We start from the raw sequence: 24,955 nt of genomic DNA, 5'->3' as shown, positions 1-24,955 counted from the left end.
TTATTGGGCCATTTAAAGTTTTAGCTCGTGTGGGCGAAGTCGCATATCGTTTGGAATTACCCGAGAAACTTGCGGGGATCCATAATACATTTCATGTTTCCCATCTCCGTAAGTGTCTTGCGGATGATTCTTCATGGGTGTCATTAGACGAAATTGAGCTAAACAATAAGTTAGAGTATGTTGAGGAGCCGGTTGCAATACTGGACGAAAAGGTGAAAAGATTGAAAAATAAAGAGGTGAGAACTTATAAGGTTCAATGGCGTCGAAGTATAGGTTCCGAGTTCACTTGGGAGCCCGAAGAGTTTGTTTTGGTCTATCTTCCTGCTTGTCATGCGTCGTGGATTGCGAGGGCGCAATCCGGTTCAAGTGGGGGAGAGTTGTAAGATCCTATTTTTATCAGTTGAGTTGGACGCCGTCCAAAATGGTGGGACGCCGTCCAGTTTTGAAGGGCTGGACGCCGTCCAGAAATCTGGACGGCTTCCAGATGTTCTGACGAGCCAGCATTAAGTGTTTTAGATATTAAAAAGGGGTATTATGGTAATTTCACTTTGTGGACGACTTTAAGGCCCTTAATCAGGTTTGGTGAGCCTCATTACTCCTTTTCCATCTACCTTATCATCTTCCATTAAATCCTAGAGAGAGAGAGGAGGTTCTAGAGTGAGAGAGCTCCATTAAAGGAAGAAAGAGGTTGAATCGGGTCTTAGTGCGGGTTCTAAAGTTGTTCATCTAGTCGCTAGCTACGTGGTGATTGTGTTGATAAGTTATAAAACCTAATTTCTTTATTTAAATTGTGTTAAGGGTTAGGGTTGGGTTAGTGTTGCACTTAAAACCCATTTGTTAGTGATTTGGGGGTTTTGGGTAAGTTTGGGTCATGAAGACCCAAAAAATGACTAACCTAGGGTTTTGAAAAGTTAAAGTGTGTAAATGGGTCTTAAAGGCTTAGTAAATCGCTAGCACTTTTGTAGTTAATGTTAGTGGGTATCATTTGGGTTGTGGGTGACCCAAATGGGAGTGTTGATCTCGAAATGGGTCAAATGGGTCTCGGGCGACCTAGGTTATTAAATGTGTATGAGAACACACTAAACTTGTGATTATAAAGTGTTTAAGACCATATTTTGGCTAGTATTAGGGTTTTATTGGTGTTGACCCAAATATTAGGGTTAGGGGTGCAAATGGGTCGGAATTGCATCTTGGGTCAAAATGGCACTAGAATGGGGAGTAAGTTGGTTGACCAACTTGAGTTGTGATTGATTATGTGCTAAATGTAATAGGTACGTTACATTGAAGTTGCAAGCTCGGTTATCTTTCGCAAAAGACTCTAAGGTGAGTGGAATAATTATATGCGTAGGTATATAATGTATCTATTTGTTGTAGCATGAAATGTGAAGTGTCGAGGTGCTAAGACACCACGTTTCACGTGACGAGTGAAGTGTCGAGGTGTTAAGACGCCACTAGGAGTGAAGCATCGAGGTGTTAAGATGCCACTCTAAGGAATTGACGGGTGAAGCATCGAGGTGTTCAGATGCCACTCGGGGTGAAGCATCGAGGTGTTAAGATGCCACCTAGGAGTGAAGTGTCGAGGTGTTAATACGCCACTCCGTAAAGTAAAGAGTGAAGCATCGAGGTGTTAAGATGCCACTCGGGGTAAAGTACCGAGGTGTTAAGGTGCCACCCTAGGATTTAGTGATACGAGGTGTTAAGTACACTAACGGATGTTATGAACATCGATGGCATTTTCGCGAGCGCCATTCCCTTGTACGATTGGTTAACCATGGTTATTGTGTTGAGTTGTAAGCATATTATATGGTTCGAGTTATGTACTATATATGCCTTGTTATGCTAGCTTGTGATATAGGAGGTTGATAGCCTTGTACTTGAGATGTTAAGCCCTTTTGTGTTGCTAGCATGTATGCGGTATTGTATAAGTGTGCAAGTAGGTATTTTATATATGTACGTGTATAACTATTGCATTCACTAAGCGTTAGCTTACCCTCTCGTTGTTTACCTTTTTAGGCTCCGGCGTGGACAAAGGCAAAGGTATTCGGTTGGATTAGTGGTCTCCCGCTTATTTTGATAGGGGATGCTTTTTGGTTAGCTTTTGGAAGTTCGGCCAAGATTTGGGTAGTTTAACCCCAAACACCATGCTCTAGTGTCGTTTGGAAATTAAACTTGTATTGGTCGAAACTTGTATTTTTGATCGAAACGCGGAAGACGGGTCGTTGTGGGCCCGATGTTGTAAAACTTGTTTTGATGATGGAAACCTCTTATTTTATTATATTGTAATACGTTGTAAAAAGGTTTTCGTTTAAAAGTGTCGGGAAGCGGGATTTCCGCTCACGTGAGTTGGACCCGGGGGACAGCAGCCTCCAGGCAATTTGGACGCCGTCCAGATATGCTGGACGCCGTCCCTGTCTTAAGTGCTGGGCGCCGTCCAGAAATCTGGACGCCGTCCAGTTGTGCTACAGCAGAAATTTTTTTTTTTTTTTTTTTATTTGCGAGTTTTTGGTAAATCGAAGTTGGGTTGTTACACAAGACTTTGGATTTAAGCAATCACGATATGTGGTTCTTTGTGATAATGAGAGTGCGATTCATTTGGCTAGAAATTCTATGTATCATAAGCGGACAAAACATATTGATGTGCGGTATCATTGGATTAGAGAACGTCTTGAAGATGGTTTGTTTGAACTTGATAAAGTTCATACCGATGATAATGGTTCCGACATGTCTACAAAGGCTTTGGCAAGTGAGAAGCTCAAGGTTTGTTGCTTGATCACCGGGATGGGGATCCCTTCCTCATAATTGGAAAGGAGGAGATTTGTTGGATTTTATTTGGGTTTCCAAATATGAGGGAATGCTAGCCCTAGCCCAAAGCCCAACAAATTAGGCCCATATGATTGTTGACTTGGTCAAGCATTTTAGGGCATTTTAAAACATCAAGTTGCAGCTATTTCTTCAGAAGAGAGATTAGAGAGTAATCAAGAAAAAAAGAGAAAAACCCATTTCCCGTTTTTGTGTACAGCAGCCCAGAAAACCTTCGAATCCGACCGTTGAATCTTCACCATTTTTTGGCTGTGTCTTCCTGACATCAGTGCCAAGGTTTTCAACCGTTGAATTCGTCTAAAAAGGTTTGTAGGTCGAGTTCTTGCTGCTGGAGCAGAGGGAAGTTTTTTTGGGTGAAGTTCTTCCTTTTTGTCTTTAATTATTTCATATACTTGTTGATTGTTCTTGTTTAAGAGTATGATGATGTTGTATGCCTCTAGTTGATCTAGAGAAGGATTATTGTATTGCTCTCTTGTTGGTGATAGTGGAATTTAAGTGGCCTACGGGTCCCGTGGTTTTTACACTCGATTTTGAGAGGTTTTCCACGTAAAAAGCTCGTGTCTTTGTGTTTGCTCATTTATCCTTTAATTTGTTGATTTGGGGCTGATTTGGATTGCATTTGGTATAATTTATTTGTTAGCATCATCACGGTTTCATATGGGTCGGGAAAGTGTTTGTCTAACGGGGTTTATTTCCGCTTTGTCAAATTGCCCGTTGTGACTTATTTTCCCATCACTATCTTTAGTCTTGGTGTAAGGAACTTAATTAGAATGCCAGTAATGTACATGAAGAAGTTCACCCAGTTGATTTTAAAAGGAACCTTATTGCATATGAGCAATCCTCTATAGGCCTTTATTACGTCACATCATATGTTTGTGCAATGGATATGCATCATATGTTTGTGCAATGGATATCCTAATTGGTTCCAATGATGATGTAAAATTGGTTGAACCTAAAGTTCTTGTCGACCTTTAAGGTCAAATAAAAAGGCTGCAAATACGATGAACATGCATGAAAGAACTTGCACATGCATGAAAGAACTTGCAGTCGCAGATTTCTTTTATCATGAATTGCAGTCGCAGATTTCTTTTATCATGAATTGCAGTCGCAGATTTCTTTTATCATGAACAATGACAACAATTAGGTGGATGCTGCCCGAAAATATTGGGTGGCTTGAAGCTTAGACAATTCATTCCATTGTACATGATTGCTCTATTATGAAATAATCTTTACAATATAATCCCACTAAATTTGAATTTCTTTTTCTTCAAAGGGCGATAGTTTAGCAGTTTGTCATTTTCAATATTCTTTGTTGATAAAATCATCCATGATACAGTCAATTACTATTCAACAATCTGACCAAATACTTAAGCATCAAAATGAGTTTAAGCTACTTTTCAAAAATTACTCATAAACTTGTTGCTTCCTTTGAGAATACGTTCACTGGAGAAAGCAACTCAAGATAGATTCACTTACCAAACTTTCATATGAAGTGATCAGTAGATAAAAAAGGATGCAAAAAAAAGACCGGTGCCGATGTATTTTTGTTAAATTAATAAGTTGGGGAGAATGTTGCAGCCACCGCTCTGCTAAACTATCAAAATTCAGAATCTGAAACTTGGGTCAACATCCATTGACCAAGCAAACTTGGCTAGTAGAGACTTGTTGAATATCTGCACCATATTTAACGAAATTAGATTTATAGTGACAAAATGGCATGTTATGAAAGTCAAATAGCACAATGTTTTATGTACACATTGGGGTGGGTCGACCCAGATCACTATTTATTCATCTTTATAATATTAGTAAACAAGTGTTAGATATGAATACAAACACTATTTAATATCAAGAAATTCTGACCTATTTTTCTAATAAAGTGATTTAGAAGGTTTTAAACATCTCGCCCAAATCTAACAATCTATGAGTAAATGGACCAACATTACCAATTTTAGCTTTAAGTTTTTTTTTTTTTTTAACAGCGACTGGGATCACTCGAGGGGGACTAAACCACCCGTTGGGATCATCTCCCGTTTCGACTATGCCGATGCAGCGATAATAACCCCGCCCCCATCACTGCCCGGGAGGAAACCTTGAAACCGATCCAAGGGCACGGCCAAGTAAAACCCCCCTCCCCTTTACCCTCCCAAACGATATGGGAAAGGTGCCATGGGTGGATATTTCATGGCAGGGATGAAATTGTGTTTTTAATATGTAGCCAACGGGGGTCAAACTCCTAACCTCCCCCTAAAGGAGGCAGGCCACCAACCGTTGGACCCAAATGCTTCTGGAGTCTTTGTTGCCAAAAAGCTACTTGCCTTTTCAAACTATCATACTTCTTTAATAGTACATATTAAATAACCATCGAAGAAATCATAAAAACAAGTGATTTCAAACAAATTAAGCGAAATTTAAGTGTTTGTTTCAAGCTTACATTGTATAAAAACTGAAGCATTTTATCCGGGCATTTTCATATGGACGATGGGTAGTTTAGATATAAAAGTCAAATATGACTAAAGTAAATTACTCAGTTTCAAACATGAAAAAAGTTTGTTCTTACCTTCTCTATGGGAACTTCATGTCTTTTACACCACGCAACTGTTATCCTCGGGTCAAGATAATTAATTTTCGAAGTACCCAATGCTACTGTTTTCAAATCTTCCTTGCTTTTTACGTCTTGTTTTATTTTCTCGATCTTTGCATTAGTTTGAGCTATCTTCTTCTCTAACCTGCGCGTTTCATTAAAAATTTCAACAATCAAGATAACTACATAGTTCTAGCATCAAAATGAAGAAAAAAAAAATATATATATACATATATATATATATATATATATATACATATATATATATATATATATATATATATATATATATATATATATATATATATATATATATATATATATATATATATATTAGTGATTGTACGCTTCAGGGTTCAAATTTCTCTTCGGTTTTCCATCAGAATCGTTTAATGGAGGTTTCCCTTTCTTTGCACGAGTCAAATCAGTTTCCAACTCTTTTATCACATCCTATGGAAAAATAAAAATAACACCAACTGTATAAATCAAACTGAAACAAAAACGGAGAACGTGTTGAGGTAGGAATTGAAAGCTGAATATGTTACCTTCAGTTCATCTATCTTCTCATTTAACCTTGTCATTTGAGCACTATGAGACTTTGAAACACTACGTTGATGGTTACATATGAGAGCGACCTATGAAAAATAAAAACATTTTCAGCAACATCAATTTCACATTTAAGTTCAAGACATAAAAGTTTTAAGAAAGTTGTATAGGTCGTTACCTCTTTGTTTGCTTGTTGGTAAACAACTACCTTTTCAGCAACATTTCCATCCTTTGTTTCCCTACTCAACTGCAATAGATAATAAAAAATGTTGAAATTACTCACCTGCCCATTGTCACTATTACAATGTCGAGAAGCTTTTTATCCACACTTAAAAACTTCTCCCAAAACCAAAACCAAATTTTAAAGTAAAAAAGTAGCTTGCTTGACAGTTGACAAATAGAACAGCTCAAGTACTCCACCAATGGATATTGTAATGTTTAAGCACAAAAGTTGAAGAATGTGCTAGACTATATTTCAGAGTCTAAAGTATCGTGTGGAACAAAACTAACATAATGAACTGTAGTAATGGTGATAGTGTTAAAGTATGCAAATATAACTTAAGACTTAACCCTTGCCCAAAAAGGAAGAGCCCAGATTTTACAAAAAAAAAATAGTAAAATCTTAAGTGGTACAAATCTCATGGACAACGAGAGCATAAAAAATGTTATGCACGCATCTTACCATATTATCTAATGTTATGGATGCATTGTAAGTACGGAAAACTTTTGCTGTAAGGCCAGGCATGAGCTCCTTCAGATGAGCGTTCAACTTACTTGTATCTAACTTGTCAAAAAGATCATCACTGTCCTTTTTCCCTGCGTTACGTGAAAAAAGTCAGCATACGTACGTACGTACGTACGTACATACATACATACATACATACATACATACATACATACATACATACATACATACATATAATATCAAGAAAGCCAAACATTTACCACCACCTCTACACATTGTCAACTCACCTGTTCGGAACTGTTGAATTGCCTCGAACACAGGAAGCTCTACTGTAACATCTTTAAGGTATCTTACACAATCTTTACCAAGAAAGTCAAACTGAGGAAACAAAGAACCTCGTCTAATTATTAATTTTCCGCATATACATACATACATACATACATACATACATACATATATATATATATATATATATATATATATATATATATATATATATATATATGTATATATATATATATATAAACACACACACACACACACACACACACACACACACACACATATATATATATAAATCAACTGTAAACCATCATGTCCACATTCTTATTAGTGAAAAGCCACCCGTAAGATTGATATATAAACAAACCACTAAGGTATTTGGAGGACGTGGCGTGACATTTTCTACTTTCAATGTGCAGCAACCTACTGTATCAGCTTCATCATCATCCTGCAATATAAAACAGTTATAATCAAATAGTCAAACACTACCAAATCCTGCAAGTATGGGTAGGTCAACCTCACTCATTTAAAGCTATATAAAGAATCTACCTAATTCAACCCATTTAACAACCCATCCAATTAGCCATCCCTGCCATTGTGCAACCAGATATAAAACAAGAACCCACTGAAGGTTGAAATATTTATATATATATCACACATAAATATTACAAACATAAAACATAAATTTTTCAGACATAGATATATGACCCAAAATCTAATTTTAAAAAATATTGAATTTCACCTAACTTTGAATTTGACCGACTCGACACAACTTTGACCCGACTATTTAGCTGACTGATTTTTAATGCGTTTTTGGGCGAGTCGTGACGGGCTAGTCCCCAAAACGACGCGTCGGCCAACTTTACAACAGTGAACCCTCCTTTATCAAAACTTATGAGGTATGGGAACCATAAGACCATTAAAAGACACTATTATATATACAAACTTATTTATGATATTAGAACTCCTTTACATATAAGAAGATAATTAAACAAGAGAAATAAGTGATATGAAAGAAAAGGAAGACATTTACAACAGCACCTTCTCATTTCCTGCTCTGAGTGCGAGTTTATCAATGAGATACGTTGCAACTGCTACTTGCTTCTTGGTCACATCCTTACTTTTAAAATCTTTAGTGTAAGCAATTCTAATGCCTTCTATGTAGCCCTATAATCAATTGACATATGAGTAAATGATGAAAACCAGTATTACTTATGACTTGGTTGAACTGTGTGATGTTTAACATCGATGACTCAAGCACGTCGATTTTTGCCACTGGTACTAGTTAGTAACATTCATCTGATTTACCTTCAACATTCTTGCCTTCTCATATTTTTCCTTATCGCTTTGACCCTTTAATGAACTGCTAGCAGCTAGAAAAACATACTTAAATTCCTTTGAATTAATTGGGTCAATCCAGTATGCTAACCAAGTGACAGTATTGTCATGCCTAATTTCTTTCCAGCTGCAAAAACAAAATCATAATTTTCTTACAGGTAAAATGTCATCTAGAGGAATGCACATTGTTTAATCTGAATAAACAACACACACACACATACACACAAACCTTTCACCAGGAATTGGACATTCTGGGATTGGAGCATCTTTTCCAATGTTTATGGTAATATCATGTGGATAGATACGTCTTTTCAGCTTTCCCATCTACAAAGTGCAGATATTATGATGTGCGGGGGATACAGTAATTTATAGCTACAGTCCAAACTATCTCATGAAAATTTAATAATATTATATATATATATATATATATATATATATATATATATATATATTTTATAACACCCTTCGATGGATAACAGATGAATGAATCATACGAACCCAAATCAATAACATATATAAAAGAGGAAAATTTGCAATCTTCATGAGACATTATGTAAAGTAAAGTGAGGCAGATATTATGGGGGGCAAGGAATAATTTCTAGTGAATTAAATTGAACTTTTCCAACCTACAACATCATATAACAAATAACTATGGAAGTGGTATTCTAGCTTACTGGGCAACTTTATTCTTTGGGTAGCCACGTTGGGCTTTAGTTAATTCCACCCTTTTCTCAACTCTAATGATGGCAATCGTTATTATTACGGGAGTTCTCACTAAACTCATGTACGTCTAATTCTTCATATTTCACTTGGAAAGTTGTGTTATTTAGGGTTGATTCAATATAACCATGTTTCTCAATACAGTATTTGATGCAGTATTTCGTGTAGCACCAGGAAACCAATTCAAGCAGTATGTCCGAGTGCGATTGGTTGTTTGGGTCTGCTTATTGGAAAAGAAACTTGCGCAAAAGTACATGCAAACGATCAATCGCACTCAGACAGGTTGTTAAAATGGGTTCCCGGTGCTACAAGAAATTTTATATTGGGAAACATGGTTATATGGAATCAATTCTAAAGAAAACAAATTTCAAGTGAAAACTAAAGAATTAGCCTTACATGAGTAAAGTAAGGACTCTAGTGACAATAACGATTGCCATCACCAGAGTTGAGAAAATGGTAGAATTAACTGAAGCCCAACGTGGCCGCCCCGAAAATAAAGCTGTCTAGTAGGCTAGAACACCACTTCTACGAAGTTGTCATTCAAACCTTGGGATGCTCCCCGCGGCCTCGGAATAACCCTGGTGGTTCAACTCGGAAATTTCCAACCTACAATATCACATAACAAATAACTATAACTATTTGAGAAAAAAATTTAAAAAAATATAAGAAAGAGCACAGGATATGTTGCAATCCTTTATGTGCATGACCAATCGTGTAAACTAGTTAAACAAGACTTCATAAACATTCCCCGATACTAGTTGCAGTACAAACATGCATTGGCACTTCCACTTAAATAAGTTGTGATTCGAAAGCTATGAGAGGTATCATTAATAACAAGCAATGTTCCTTTATTTGTACAAAGGGAACCTTACCATAACCTTTGGTGACCTAGAACAAATATCACATTATTGAACATATCAACAATTGAAGAAATTAGGTTGATAGAAGTCATTTAGTGATTTAACTTCTCAATCCCCATGTTATATGGTGTAAAAGGAAGTGAAAATGTGATGGAGCAAACCGACTTTCTTGACTTGAAGAAAAACTTGACGGTCATTACAAAGTATTTCATTGTCACTTCTATAACATAAAGTTCATGTTGTGTCTGACCTCCCTTTAGAAACATTTAACATTTTTTATATACATTATGGTCAATTCATTTAGAAAGACATGAAAACACAATTTCATCATGCAAAATATAACTCAAGGGCAGAGATTACCTTCTCTTTGACACCGTCTACAATTGCCCACATATACTTCTCCTCAATCTTCATCCTCTCTTCTTTCAATGCCTTCTTCTCCTGCAAAAAGTAACGTCTCATTAATTGTCTTGTACATTCGATGAACTACTGAATACGATTGACTGATAAATCAATCAAACGCTCCTCTATAGTGATAAAATAGAATAGATTTAATCTTGAGGACCAAAACAAACAATCTCATTGATATTAACATAATCACTAAAAAGCTTACTTCTGTAGTCATCTGCTTCTTTTTCTCTTTTTCCGACTGATGCCATTCATATATTGGCTTGAAATCACATTTATCCAGATTCTGGATTGTGTGTTTTTTTCCAAGAATCTTTTGCCAATCCTCCCAAAAGTTCTCTTTGAACTTAGGTTTGGCCATATAATCTGTATCCAACATCACTGCAAACATTGTTGCGACCTGCAACGGTACCATCAAGTTACATAAGAACACAATAATCACATTACACACACACAGACATATATAAAGATTGAGATGTTGAAAAATATAAGTTTCACCTCCTCCTGTTCAGGAGTCAAATCAACAGGCTTCCCATCGTAGAACATCTTAATTCCATGAGGCTTGTATGCAGGTGGAAATATTAGACCATTATGAATCAAGGTTGTCCATTTCTGTCCTTCACCGGACCCGGGTGGGACCTTTGATGGTTTAGAATACTTTGAACTTTTTACCACTTTTGACTTTTTATTGGTCTGTCTCGAATTCTTTTTTACCATTTTCGGTTTTACAGATGGTGACTTACTACTTGAAGGGTCTTGCTTCTTTCTTCTTTTTGATATCGGAACATCATCATCATCATCATCATCATCATCATCATCATCATCATCATCATCATCATCATCATCATCCTCGAAATCATCATCATCATCATCCTCATCCTCATCTGATGTGGAGTCAGATTTCAAAGGTACTCGCTTGCGGTTGACTGGTGTGGAAGAGTCTGAAAGTTTCGACTTCTTAACTGATGATTGAGCAAAAGACTTTTTATCATCTAGCGGTCTCTTATTCGATCCAATTTTTCTTACAGCAGAACCGTTTTGATGAACTTTATTCACAAGTGATGGTCCCACATTCGATTTCTTGGCAAATTTAGCAGACAGTGGTTTCGCATCATCAGAATCCTCATCTTTTACTTGTGGTTTCTTGGAAAATTTAGCAGACAATGGTTTCTCATCATCAGAATCCTCATCTTTTACTTGTGGTTTCCCATCATCAGATTCCTCATCTTTTACTTGTGTTTTCTTGGCAAAATTAGCAGACAATGGTCTATCGTCATCAGAATCCTCATCGTTTACTTGTGTTTTCTTGGCAAATTTAGCAGACAATGGTCTATCATCATCAAAATCCTCTTTTACTTCTGGCTTCTTGGCAAATTTAGCAGACAATGGTCTATCATCATCAGAATCCTCATCTTTTACTTGTGGTTTCTCATCATCAGAATCCTCTTTTACTTGTGGTTTCTTGGCAAATTTAGCAGACAATGGTCTATCATCATCAGAATCCTCATCTTCTACTTGTGGTTTATCATCATCAGAATCCTCTTTTACTTTTGGTTTCTTGGCAAATTTAGCAGACAGTGGTTTCTCATCATCAGAATCATCTATTACTTGTGGTTTAGGCAGTGAAACCACACCATTAACCGGCCCTTTCTTAGCTCGATTACCATTCTCCTTTGATGAAGCTGAAAATTTAGAACTCAGGGGTTTATCATCTTCGGAATCTGATTCATCATTTGGTTTCGTAGAAGCTTTAGCAAGCTGCGAAGAAAGCTTCACTTTATCACCTTGCAAGCTCCTTCTAAGCACCAAGGGTTTATCATCATCAGATGATGATGATGAATTACTCATTTAGGTCAGTTCTCTATTGTCCTGCACTTATTGCTCTTAATTAGAGTGAACAGCTTGTACAAATTATTATATAAATAAAGTCGCAACGATTACAATTTCTAATTGCAAGCAAAATTACATTTAAAATTTAAGGCTTTATGTCATAAAAAGTTCAACAAAATGATATCTGTATGTACATATATAAACAATGTGAATGGACACGGGCGTTTTTATTTGGGGGCAAGGGGGCGCGCGCCCGGCCCCCAGTGGATTTGCATTTTTCAGTGTTAAGATTTTGGATTTTTCGACTTTGCCCCCGGTGGATTCCCCCCCCCCCCCCAAAAAACCTACATATTTTGCCCAAAACCTTCGAATTTTTCCCACAAACCTTCAAATTTTGTCCAAAACCCTACATATTTTGCCTAAAAACCCCCAATTTTTGCCCCAAAGCCTCCGTATTTTGCCCAAAAAACTTGCTACGGTTTTAAAAAATTTTTGCCCCCGGTGAAAAAAAAAATACTGGTTCCGCCACTGACATAACAGAAACATGCATACATTCCTGAATCAATATAAGTATATAAGTATACATGTATGTATAAACATAATAATTAGGGCTTCATGACCTGTTGAACTAGTATCATGCATAATTCATTTAGGTTAATACAATTGCAATTATACAACAAACTAACTCATAATTAAACCTTAGAATATCGAGAATGTGTGAAGCTACATGAAAAAAAAAACCTAGCGAATATATCGTATAATTATTTTAATTAAATCGTTTTTTGTACTTCAATATTATGAAACTAAATAATGAATATTTATAAACGATAGATACAGAAAAGGTGTGGCTACCGATTGAACGACGGTGAGAAGGCGGTTGAACCCTATATTCCGGTACCGTCTTGGGTGACTTTTGGGAGAATTTTAGGGAGATAGAGAGGGTTGCGTTACGTAGGTACTGATACTGCACACGAAAGGTGATTTTTCTGTTTCGGGTTAAAAGCCTGTTTCGAGTTGTAAACGGTTCCGGATAGTGTTTGACCCGTTTGAGGTATTCTCCAGCGATATATTAATGTGATTTTTCGTTGATGTAATTAGAGAAAAAGAAGTGCGTTTTTTTGTCGTCGAAGAAACCCGAATCCGACCTCTCGCTAAGAGAGGCAGGATATTGTCAGCTGAACTACAACTCAATGTTATTAACATGTATTATGTAATAATGTATATAATATAATGTAATAATGTATGTATATGTATAAATGTATAAATGTATAATGTATAATGTATATGATATGATATGGAGATTTGAATTATTGGATATGATATGGAGATTTGAATTATTATTGAATTTTGGAACCATCACAAGTATAGCCGACATCTATTTTCTATTAATTTAAACGAGAATGTCGTGTCACCTTGTTTGTATTGTTTTCAAACAAATTCACCGTTGGACCAAGTGTTGCCATACACTAGGAGTCGTAATGATTAGTTGCAGTGTCATATTTTCCTGATGATTGGGTGCTGACTGAAATGAAACAACATTGACTCATTAATCTTAAAACGATGATTGTCTTACTTTACCCAGCGAATACACTATTTACCCGATGGATAAACATTTTTAGCCAACATTCTGCCCAAACTTTACCCGATGTGTACACATCTTACTCGAGGATTATACCATTTCAGACCTCATTTTGTCCAAATTGACACCTTTTGACTCAATGTTTATCACTAACAAACAATTATTAAAGATAACCTGTTTAAAAGACATATTTACAACAAATTCAACATTTAGTCAAGTTTAAAAGATCACATACATTCATAAATGTTTTTTAACGGCGATATCGATATCGAATACTCTCATTTATCACTCACACACGCATTAGGAGAAAACATAGTTCGCGACGATGTTGGCAGTACCATCGAAAGTTGGGAAAATCCCAGAGACCCTCCCAAATCGCATCGAATACATTCATAAATGTTAAACGAACCAATTACAATATCAAGTGATGATATAACGTTATATCCTTGTCCAAAAGATAGTTCGTACATATTTGTGATTATACCCTCTAAAAGAAGATGGCTTGGTGTTCATGGCATTAAGTCTCAATTTATATCGTTTTACTTATGGTAGCGTACCTGAGAATAATTATACATTTCGACATATTGACACCGAAAATTATAAGCATGGTCCTCGGGATATATCTATCCCACCCAATAAGGCCTCTAAACAGTGGCGGAACTTGACCCCGACTCAGGAGGGGGCGAAACTAATCGAAGGGGGTAAACACTAAAAAAAACCTTATTTTTTTGTAAAAATTTTTTTTTTAGTGTAACTTTTTTTTTTCTTTTCGAAATCGAGCGGGGCGGATACCCCCTTTGGTCCCTTAAATGTTCCGCCCCTGCCTCTAAACAAGCTAGTCAAGCATATCCACAATCCAAAAGCAATTAAGCGCATCAACAAGCTACGCATCTTGGTTACCCTTCCCTTTATCCGAACCGGAGCCTATAAAATGATAAACAACAACATGCAAGTGAAACGCGTAGTAAATGCAATATATGCATATTAGTCAATAACCTCGTAAAGATAGGTCAAATCGCATTCAACATCCATAACATCAAGTATATGTCTTAGCAAGTAAGCAAGCAAGTATACAATCAACACAAACTCGTAAGGTTGTCACATCCCCTACGAGAACCAAACCCCATGGATAATGGCCCAAAACATTTACATAGTGGATCATATGTAGATAAGCATCATCAACCTTTTAATACGACTGCTTACCCATAAATGTGATCTCTACAATGACGATAATAGCCATCCTGACGTGATCCTCATCACTGATCACTACCTTGTTATCCTCAAAACGGGCATTGAGATCACCCACGGTCAATTTTCCATCAACGTCACATTCAGGGAAACACCGAACTCTAATGGGAGGCTTGGTCCCCCTAACATCCACAGAAATGTAATGGTTTATCATCATCAGAATCCTCTTTTACTTTTGGTTTCTTGGCAAATTTAGCAGACAGTGGTTTCTCATCATCAGAATCATCTATTACTTGTGGTTTAGGCAGTGAAACCACACCATTAACCGGCCCTTTCTTAGCTCGATTGCCATTCTCCTTTGATGAAACTGAAAATTTAGAACTCAGGGGTTTATCATCTTCGAAATCTGATTCATCATTTGGTTTCGTAGAAGCTTTAGAAAGCTGCGAAGAAAGCTTCACTTTATCACCTTGCAAGCTCCTTCTAAGCACCAAGGGTTTATCATCATCAGATGATGATGAATTACTCATTTAGGTCAGTTCTCTATTGTCCTGCACTTATTGCTCTTAATTAGAATGAATAGCTTGTACAAATTATTACATAAATAAAGTCACAACGATTACAACTTCTAATTGCAAGCAAAATTACATGTAAAATTCAAGGCTTTATGTCACAAAAAGTTCAACAAAATGATATCTGTATGTACATATATAAACAATGTGACTGGACACAGGGGCGTTTTTTATTTGGGGGCAAGGGGGGACGCCCGCCCCCAATGGATTTGCATTTTTCAGTGTTAAAGTTTTGGATTTTTCGACTTTGCCCCCGGTGGATTTTTTTCCCCCCCAAAACCTACATATTTTGCCCAAAACCTTCGAATTTTGCCCAAATTTTGCCCTAAAAACTTCAAATTTTGTCCAAAAACCTCCATATTTTACCTAAAAACCTCCAATTTTTGCCCCAAACCCTCCGTATTTTGCCCAAGAAACTTGCTACGGTTTTAATTTTCTTTTTTTGCCCCCGGTGAAAAAAAATCCTGACACTGACTAGACATAACAGAAACATGCATATATTCCTGAATCAATATAAGTATATAAGTATACATGTATGTATAAACATAATAATTAGGGCTTCATGACCTGTTGAACTAGTATCATGCATAATTCATTTAGGTTAATACAATTACAATTATACAACAAACTTACTCATAATTAAACCACAGATTATTACTTCCAAATGCATAATTAAGACTAATGAGAATGTGTGAAGCTACATGAAAAAAAACCTAGCGAATATATCGTATAATTATTTTAATTAATTCATTTTTTGTACTTCAATATTATGAAACTAAATAATAATGAATATATATAAACGATAGATACAGAAAAGGTGTGGCTACCGATTGAACGACGGTGAGAAGGCGGTTGAACCCTATATTCCGGTACCGTCTCTCGGGTGACTTTGGGGAGAATTTTAGGGAGATAGAGAGAGGGTTGTGTTACGTACGTACTGATACTGCACGGGAAAGGTGATTTTTCTGTTTCGGGTTAAAAGTCTGTTTCGATTTGTAAACGGTTCCGGATAGTGAGTTTGACCCGTTTGAGGTATTCTCCAGCGATAGATTAATGTGATTTTTCGTTGATGTAATTAGAGAAAAAGAAGTGCGTTTTTTTGTCGTCGAAGAAACCCGAATCCTAACCTCTCGCTAAGAGAGGCAGGATATTGTCAGCTGAGCTACAACTCAATGTTATTAACATGTATTATGTAATAATGTATATAATATAATGTAATAATGTATATGTATGATGTATGATGTATGATGTATAATGTATATGATATGATATGGAGATTTGAATTATTGAATCTTGGAACCATCACAAGTACAGCCGACATCTATTTTCTATTAATTTAAACGAGAATGTCGTGTCACCTTGTTTGTATTGTTTTCAAACAAATCCACCGTTGGACCAAGTGTTGCCATACACTAGGAGTCGTAATGATTAGTTGGAGTGTCATATTTTCCTGATGATTGGGTGCTGACTGAAATGAAACAACATTGACTCATTAATCTTAAAACGATGATTGTCTTACTTTACCCAACGAATACACTATTTACTCGATGGATAAACATTTTTAGCCAACATTCTGCCCAAACTTTACCCGATGTGTACACATCTTACTCGAGGATTATACCATTTCATACCTCATTTTGTCCAAATTGACACCTTTTGACTCAATGTTTATCACTAACAAAACAATTATTAAAGATAACCTGTTTAAAAGACATATTTACAACAAATTCAACATTTAGTCAAGTTTAAAAGATCACATACATTCATAAATGTTTTTTTAACGGCGATATCGATATCGAATACTCTCATTTGTCACTCACACACGCATTAGGAGAAAACCTAGTTCGCAACGATGTTGGCAGTACCATCGAAAGTTGGAAAAATCCCAGAGACCCTCCCAAATCGCATCGAATACATTCATAAATGTTAAACGAACCAATTACAATATCAAGTAATGATATAACGTTATATCCTTGTCCAAAAGATAGTTCATACATATTTGTGATTATACCCTCTAAAAGAGGATGGCTTGGTGTTCATGGCATTAAGTCTCAATTTATATCGTTTTACTTATGGTAGCGTACCTGAGAATAATTATACATTTCGACATATTGACATCGAAAATTATAAGCATGGTCCTCAGGATATATCTATCCCACCCAATAAGGCCTCTAAACAAGCTAGTCAAGCATATCCACAATCCAAAAGCAATTAAGCGCATCAACAAGCTACGCATCTTGGTTACCCTTCCCTTTATCCGAACCGGAGCCTATAAAATGATAAACAACAACATGTAAGTGAAACGCGTAGTAAATGCAACATATGCATATTAGTCAATAACCTCATAAAGATAGGTCAAATCGCATTCAACATCCATAACAACTGAAATGTCCCGTTCATATTGATTATAAACGTTCCATATTAATTGATTTCTTTGAGAGGTTTTGACCTCTATATGAGACGTTTTCAAAGACTGCATTCGTTTTTTAAAACAAACCATAACCTTTATTTTATCGACAAGGTTAAAAAGACACCACTTAGATTATCCAGAAATGATAATCTAAAAATATCACACTTACACACTACCAATACATATTGGTTACAATATTAATATGTTACAACAAAATAAATCTCGAATGCAGTTTTAAACAATATTATACAAGCATGCTGACACCAAATCTTGTCCATATTTTAGCATGCAACAGCGGAAGCTCTTAATAATCACCTAAGAATAAACATGCTTTAAACGTCAACAAAAATGTTGGTGAGTTATAGGTTTAACCTATATATTTATCAAATCGTAATAATAGACCACAAGATTTCATATTTCAATATACATCCCATACATAGAGATAAAAATCATTCATATGGTGAACACCTGGTAACCGACATTAACAAGATGCATATAAGAATATCCCCTATCATTCCGGGAAATCCTTCGACATGATAAAAACGAATTCGAAGTACTAAAGCATCCGGTACTTTGGATGGGGTTCGTTAGGTCCAATAGATCTATCTTTAGGATTCACGTCAATTAGTAGATCGGTTTACTAATTCTTAGGCTACCAAGCAAAAGGGGCATATTCGGCTTCAATCATTCACCCATATAATGTAGTTTCAATTACTTGTGTCTATTTCGTAAATCATTTATAAAACTGCATGTATTCTCATCCCAAAAATATTAGATTTTTTAAAAGTGGGACTATAACTCACTTTCACAGATTTTTACTTCGTCGAGAAGTAAGACTTGGCCACTGGTCAATTCACGAACCTATAACAAATATGTACATATATATCAAAGTATGTTCAAAATATATTTACAACATTTTTAATACGTTTTACTGTTTTAAGTTTATTAAGTCAGCTGTCCTCGTTAGTAACCTACAACTAGTTGTCCACAGTTAGAAATAAATCGATATATATTATCTTGAATCAATCCACGACCCAGTGTATACACGTCTCAGGCTAGATCACAACTCAAAGTATATATATTTTTGGAATCAACCTCAACCCTGTATAGCTAACTCAAACATTACTGCATATAGAGTGTATGTGGTTGTTCCAAATAATATATATACATGGTTCGATATTATATGTCAAAACATTTGTATACGTGTCTATGGTATCCCAAGATTACATAATATATTAGAATACATGTATAATACAATATGATGTAACGACCCAAGCCTCGTTATACCAAAAACACGACCCAAATTTTTTTTTTTTGAACCTGTACATCTGAACGGCGTCCAGATTCCTGGATGGCGTCCAGTACTGAAGCCTTGGAAGGCGTCCAACACTTTAGGACGGCGTCCAATTGAACTAACGGGGACTGATTAGTTTTCTTTTACACTTGAACAAAAAAAACCCGCTTCCCGACACTTTCCAACATCGAAACAAGTTTTACAAAACGGGGCCCACATCGGCCGTTTTACGAGTTTCATACAAATCATGAGTTTCGACCACATTAGTTTAATTTCCAAATGACACTATGAGCATGGGGTTTGGGGGTTAAACTACCCAAGACTCGGTCAAACTCCAAAAGCTATCACATCCCAAAATCATCCCCTAAACAACAAGCGGGATCTCTAATCCAATCGGATGCCCTTACCCTTGTCAACGTCGGAGTTTATAAAAAGATAAACAACGAGAGGGTAAGCAAAGCTTAGTGAATGCAAAAATTATACCCATATATATATAATATACCTACTTGCAATCACTTACACATATACCGCATACACGCTAGCAATACAATTAGCATATCATCTCAAGTACAAAGCTAATAATCTCCAACAAACCACTACTAGCGTAATCAAATACATATAATCGACATAATATAATATGCTACAAAACAATACACAACCATGGTTAACCATTCTCGCGTCATGGTGCTACCGGCTCTTTGGTTCACACCATACGCATTTGTCATGATGCTACCGGCTCTTTGGTTCACATCACAACTCGAGTCATACTCACGCTAGAGTGCTACTGGCTCTTTGGTTCACACTCTAACAACGCTAAGGTACTACCGGGTCTTTGGTTCACACCCTAACAAATCATGCTATAGTGCTACCGGCTCTTTGGTTCACACTACAACACACGTACTATGACGCTACCGGCTCTTTAGTTCACATCATAGCACGCCCGCACATACTATGGCACTACCGGATCTTTGGTTCATACCATAGCATACAGATAAATACATTACATACATATGCATATAATCATTCCACTCACCTTAAAGTCTTTTGTGAAGGATAACCGAGCTTGCAAACTTCAAAGTAACGTACCTATTACATTATGCACATAATCAATCATAAGATCAAGTTGGTCAACCAACTCACTCACCATTCTAGTGTCACTTTGACCCAAGGTGCAATTCCGACCCATTTGCACACTTAACCCTAATATTGGGTCAACTTCACCAAAAACCCCAACTCTAGCCATTTATGGTCTTAATACACATATAATCACAATGTTATCGCATTTTCACCCTAACAAGACAACTTAGGTCATCAAAGACCCGTTTTACCCATTCGAGGTTTCCACACCCATTCGGGTCACCACATACCCAAATAACACCTACTTACATAAATTTAGGTGTGCTAGTAGTTAACTAACCAACTTAAGACTCATAAACACATTTACCATTTCAAAACCCTAGTTTAGTCATCCTTTGAGTCTTCATGACCCAAACTCACCCAAAAATCCTCAAATCACTAACAAATGGGTTTTATACACATCACTAACCCAAAACCAATCCCTTAAACAATCAATAGTAAGGAAATCAAGGTTAAGACTTACCACTACAATCAAAATGTAGCTAGTGAGGAGATGAACAACTTTAATGCTCGAGCTCTAACCCGAAACAAGCTTCTTCCACTTCGATTTGAGCTTTCTCACACTTGAATCACTCTCTCTCTCTCTTTCTCTCTAGAATTTAAGTGGAAAAGGTTTGGTGGTTATAAATGGAGTAAATGAGACTCCACCAACTAATCTAGGGCCTTAAAGTCGTCCGCAATGTGAAATTACCAAGTTACCCCTTTTAAATATCAAAAATACAAAAGCTGGCTCGTCAGACCATCTGGACGGCGTCCAGAATGCTGGACGGCGTCCAGCCCTTCATACTGGGACGGCGTCCCACCCTGTTGGACGGCGTCCAACATAACTTGGAAAAACAAGATCTTACAACTCTCCCTCACTTGAACCGGATTGCGACCTCTCAATCCAAGCCGCATGACAAGCAGGAAGATACACAAGAACAAACTCTTCGGGCTCCCAAGTAAACTCGGAACCTATACTATGACGCCATTGAACTTTAAAAGTTCTCACCTCTTTATTTCTCAACCTTTTCACTTTTTCGTCAAGTATAGCAACCGGCTCCTCTATATACTCTAACTTGTTGTTTAGGTCAATTACGTCTAATGACACCCACGAAGAATCATCCGCAAGACACTTACGGAGATGGGAAACATGAAAAGTATTATGGATCCCTGCAAGTTCTTCGGGTAATTCCAAACAATATGCAACTTCGCCAACACGAGCTAAAACTTTAAATGGGCCAATAAACCGAGGAGCTAACTTTCCCCTTTTTCGAAACCGAATAATACCTTTCCATGGCGAAACCTTAAGCATCACCATGTCACCTTCTTGGAATTCGATCATTCGCCTACGCTTGTCGGCATACGACTTTTGTCTATCTTGAGCCTTTTTCAAATGAGCCCAAATCATATCAATCTTGCTATTCGTCTCTAAAACCAAATCGGTACTCCCGATTTCTCTTTGACCAAATTCACCCCAACAAATCGGAGTTCGGCACCTACGCCCATAAAGCATCTCATAAGGTGGCATCTCGATACTAGTATGATAACTATTATTGTACGAGAATTCCACCAAAGGTAGGTTCTCATCCTAACTACCGCCGAAATCAATAATACACGCCCGTAACATATCCACCAAAGTTTGATTCGTACGTTCGATTTAACCATCCGTTTGAGGATGATACGCCGTGCTCAATTTCAATTGTGTGCCCATATCTTCATGAAACTTTTCCCAAAATCGAGATGTAAAACGAGTATCTCGATCTGAAATAATAGATATAGGAACCCGGTGTCTTGCTATCACCTCCTTGATAAACAACTTAGCCAAAGTTTCCGACGATATCGCTTCCTGAATGGGAAGAAACAAAGCACTTTTCGTCAATCGGTCAACTATCACCCAAATCGTATCAAATTGGGTTCTCGCCGTCTTAGGTAACTTTGTAATGAAATCCATGGTAATATGCTCCCATTTCCATTTCGGAATTTCTAACAGTTGAAACTTACCATACGGCTTTTGGTGCTCGGCCTTAACTTGCAAACATGTAACACATTGTTCAACATACTTTACAACTCACGTTTCATGCCCGGCCACCAATAATCCTTTCTCAAATCAAGATACATCTTTGTTGCGCCCGGATGAATGGAATACTTTGACTTATGTGCTTCATCAAGTAGCACTCGTCGATGATCACCCATTTTAGGCACCCATACTCTTCCTTGAAAAGATAACAAACCATGCGGACCTAAGGTAATAAACTCCATTTGTCCCACAATTCGTTCCTCATGCTTATTGTTAATAAAAGCTTCGATTTGAGTCTCGCCAAGCTTTACAAGAAAATCGTTAGTAATAATCATGCGTAACGATCCTACTCGTATTGCCGGATGTTGACTCTTCCGACTCAACGCATCCGCGACCACATTCGCCTTACCCGGATGATAAAGTATTTCACAATCATAATCTTTTACCACATCCATCCATCTACGTTGACGATAATTCAAATCTCTTTGATCAAAAAAGGTGTTTCAAACTCTTGTGATCAGAATAAATCGTACACTTGACACCATACAAGTAATGGCGCCAAATTTTTAACGCATGAACAACCGCCGCCAACTCAAGATCATGAGTCAGATATCTCGTTTCGTTTTCCTTTAATTGTCGGGAGGCATACGCGATGACATTACCTCTTTGCATTAGAACACACCCGAGCCCATTTAAAGACGCGTCACAATAAACCGTCATGTCTTCTACCCCTTCCGGCAACACTAACACCGGAGCTTGACATAACTTCTCTTTTAACAATTGAAAAGCAATTTCTTGCTCGTTCTCCCAATTAAATCTCGCGTTCTTTCTTGTTAACTTCGTCAATGGAGAAGCAATCTTAGAAAAGTCTTGGAAAAACTGACGATAATAATCGGCCAATCCGAGAAAACTTCGGATTTTCGTAGGCGTAGTCGGTCGTCCCCAACTCTTTACCGTCTTAATCTTCCCCGGATATACTTGAATACCATTTTCGTTCACAATATGGCCAAGGAATTGAACTTCCCTTAGCCAAAATTCACATTTGGAGAATTTAGCATACAACTTCTCCTTTCGCAACGTCTTTAACACACACCGCAAATGAAGTTCATGTTCTTTCATACTCTTTGAATAGACAAGTATGTCGTCAATAAACACAATTACCGACTTGTCCAACATAGGTTGGCACACTCGGTTCATAAGATCCATGAAAGCCGCCGGTGCATTCGTAAGACCAAAAGGCATTACTACAAATTCAAAATGCCCGTAACGAGTTCGAAAAGCCGTTTTCTCAATATCTTCCTCACGGACCCGCATTTGGTGATAGCCGGACCGTAGGTCGATTTTAGAGAAATACGTTGTGTGACACCGCTATTTTTTTTATACGTGGCGGAAGCATAATATTAATTAATTACGATATCAACATTTGTACAAACCGATGCCACGTGTCATTAAAACAATTTACATATTAATAGGAAGAGACGTAAATACATTCTGTTTTCAAAGGTACACGGTTCATATTCTAAAAGACCACATCAGAGTTAACCCTGTCAAACATAACATCATCATGCCCGTCTTCTCCCCAAAAGCACTATCTACAAAAGCTAACAACCTGCAGGGAGGAGATGGAGGGGAATTAGCACGAAGCTAAGTGAGTACGACTAACTACAGGCCATAGTATACATAAGTGTTATACTAATCATGTCACTTAGTCTAATACACAAACATCACCCAAGTGCCGTCTACAGAGACTCTGGCGGCTCGGCCAAACCATTAACCACCAGCTGATCGGACTGGGGCTTAACAGAAGTTCCTCCACCACCGTATGTATATACATAATCTACACGCGACGGACGCGTCATTCACATATATATACACCACGGCTGTCTAGGCCACCACATGAGGAACCCAACCCTCAGGTTGATCTCTCCTACCGAGGCCACCACACAATAGGGACGCACTGGGCTCCAGCAGACAAGCATCAACCAACATGCAGTCATCACAATGTACCAACTATCCACAATAATAAGTATATCTAACAAGCATGGCAGTCATAATATAACATGCTACTATATACTATATACTCCAGTTAGTCCCACTCACCAAATACCAGCAAACGAGAAGGTATTCAGCTATCTAATCACTGAACCTTCTCTTTCTCCTTTTCTCCTGAGAAAACATATACACAAGTTAGTTTCTATTTGTTAACACCAAATAACACAATATAAAAATTTTTGTCAGAAAAACTGTCCGCTAAAATTTTTCTCCTTTATGCACTTTCAAAATTTACATCAAAATCATCAAAATACAAACGGGCAGCATAACGGCTAAAACTCAACACTTTGGTAAAATATTCTGCCCTGGACACTCAGTCGGTCGACTGACTCTTACAGTCGGTCGACTGTCGACACAACCGGTCGACTGACATTCCCAGTCGACCGATTCATTTGGTATATCCACAATCGGCCGAAAGTCAATACTCAGTCGGTCGGTTGTCTGTCAATCGGTCGGTTCACTACGTCGGTCGGTCGACTGTCGACTGACAGTCGGCCGACTGTGTTCATCTTCTTCAGCAACTGAACATAGGCTACGGACTTCAAGCTAAATTCACCAAAACTCGATCTAGAGCTCGTTTTCGACATCAAAACTTACCACAACTCAATTACTACATGTTATAGACTATAAACCCACAACAATTTGACCATAACA

General features: G+C 37.2%; 1 protein-coding gene across 1 annotated transcript; it reads right to left on the bottom strand.

Moving 5' to 3' along the window:
• Positions 1-4,048: 4,048 nt before the first annotated feature.
• LOC139904531 (DNA topoisomerase 1 alpha-like) lies at positions 4,049-13,048 on the bottom strand. The gene is made up of 16 exons (XM_071886439.1): positions 12,923-13,048; positions 10,739-12,109; positions 10,446-10,640; positions 10,193-10,273; positions 9,519-9,578; positions 8,482-8,576; positions 8,223-8,379; positions 7,956-8,081; positions 7,282-7,362; positions 6,920-7,010; positions 6,630-6,763; positions 6,126-6,194; positions 5,947-6,036; positions 5,748-5,851; positions 5,378-5,546; positions 4,049-4,493 (listed from the first exon to the last, which is right to left on the bottom strand). Exons 2-16 carry the CDS (start codon positions 12,086-12,088, stop codon positions 4,425-4,427), a joined length of 2,871 nt encoding a protein of 956 aa, XP_071742540.1. The 5' UTR covers positions 12,089-12,109; positions 12,923-13,048; the 3' UTR covers positions 4,049-4,424.
• Positions 13,049-24,955: the final 11,907 nt, after the last annotated feature.

Source organism: Rutidosis leptorrhynchoides, chromosome 4 (assembly GCF_046630445.1).
Source record: "Rutidosis leptorrhynchoides isolate AG116_Rl617_1_P2 chromosome 4, CSIRO_AGI_Rlap_v1, whole genome shotgun sequence".
NCBI classification, from domain to species: domain Eukaryota; kingdom Viridiplantae; phylum Streptophyta; class Magnoliopsida; order Asterales; family Asteraceae; genus Rutidosis; species Rutidosis leptorrhynchoides.
The sequence above is the reverse complement of the archived record's forward strand: the minus strand, read 5'-3'. Positions and strand labels throughout refer to the sequence as shown.

What these genes read in the sequence shown, in the direction of transcription:
- LOC139904531 (XM_071886439.1), bottom strand. Translation starts at nt 12,088, where the DNA reads ATGAGTAATTCATCATCATCATCTGATGATGATAAACCCTTGGTGCTT. An exon ending in TGACTCCTGAACAGGAGGAG is followed by an intron (nt 10,641 to 10,738) that starts GTGAAACTTATA and finishes GTACCGTTGCAG; the next exon opens with GTCGCAACAATGTTTGCAGT. An exon ending in TAGACGGTGTCAAAGAGAAG is followed by an intron (nt 9,579 to 10,192) that starts GTAATCTCTGCC and finishes GTGATATTGTAG; the next exon opens with GTTGGAAATTTCCGAGTTGA.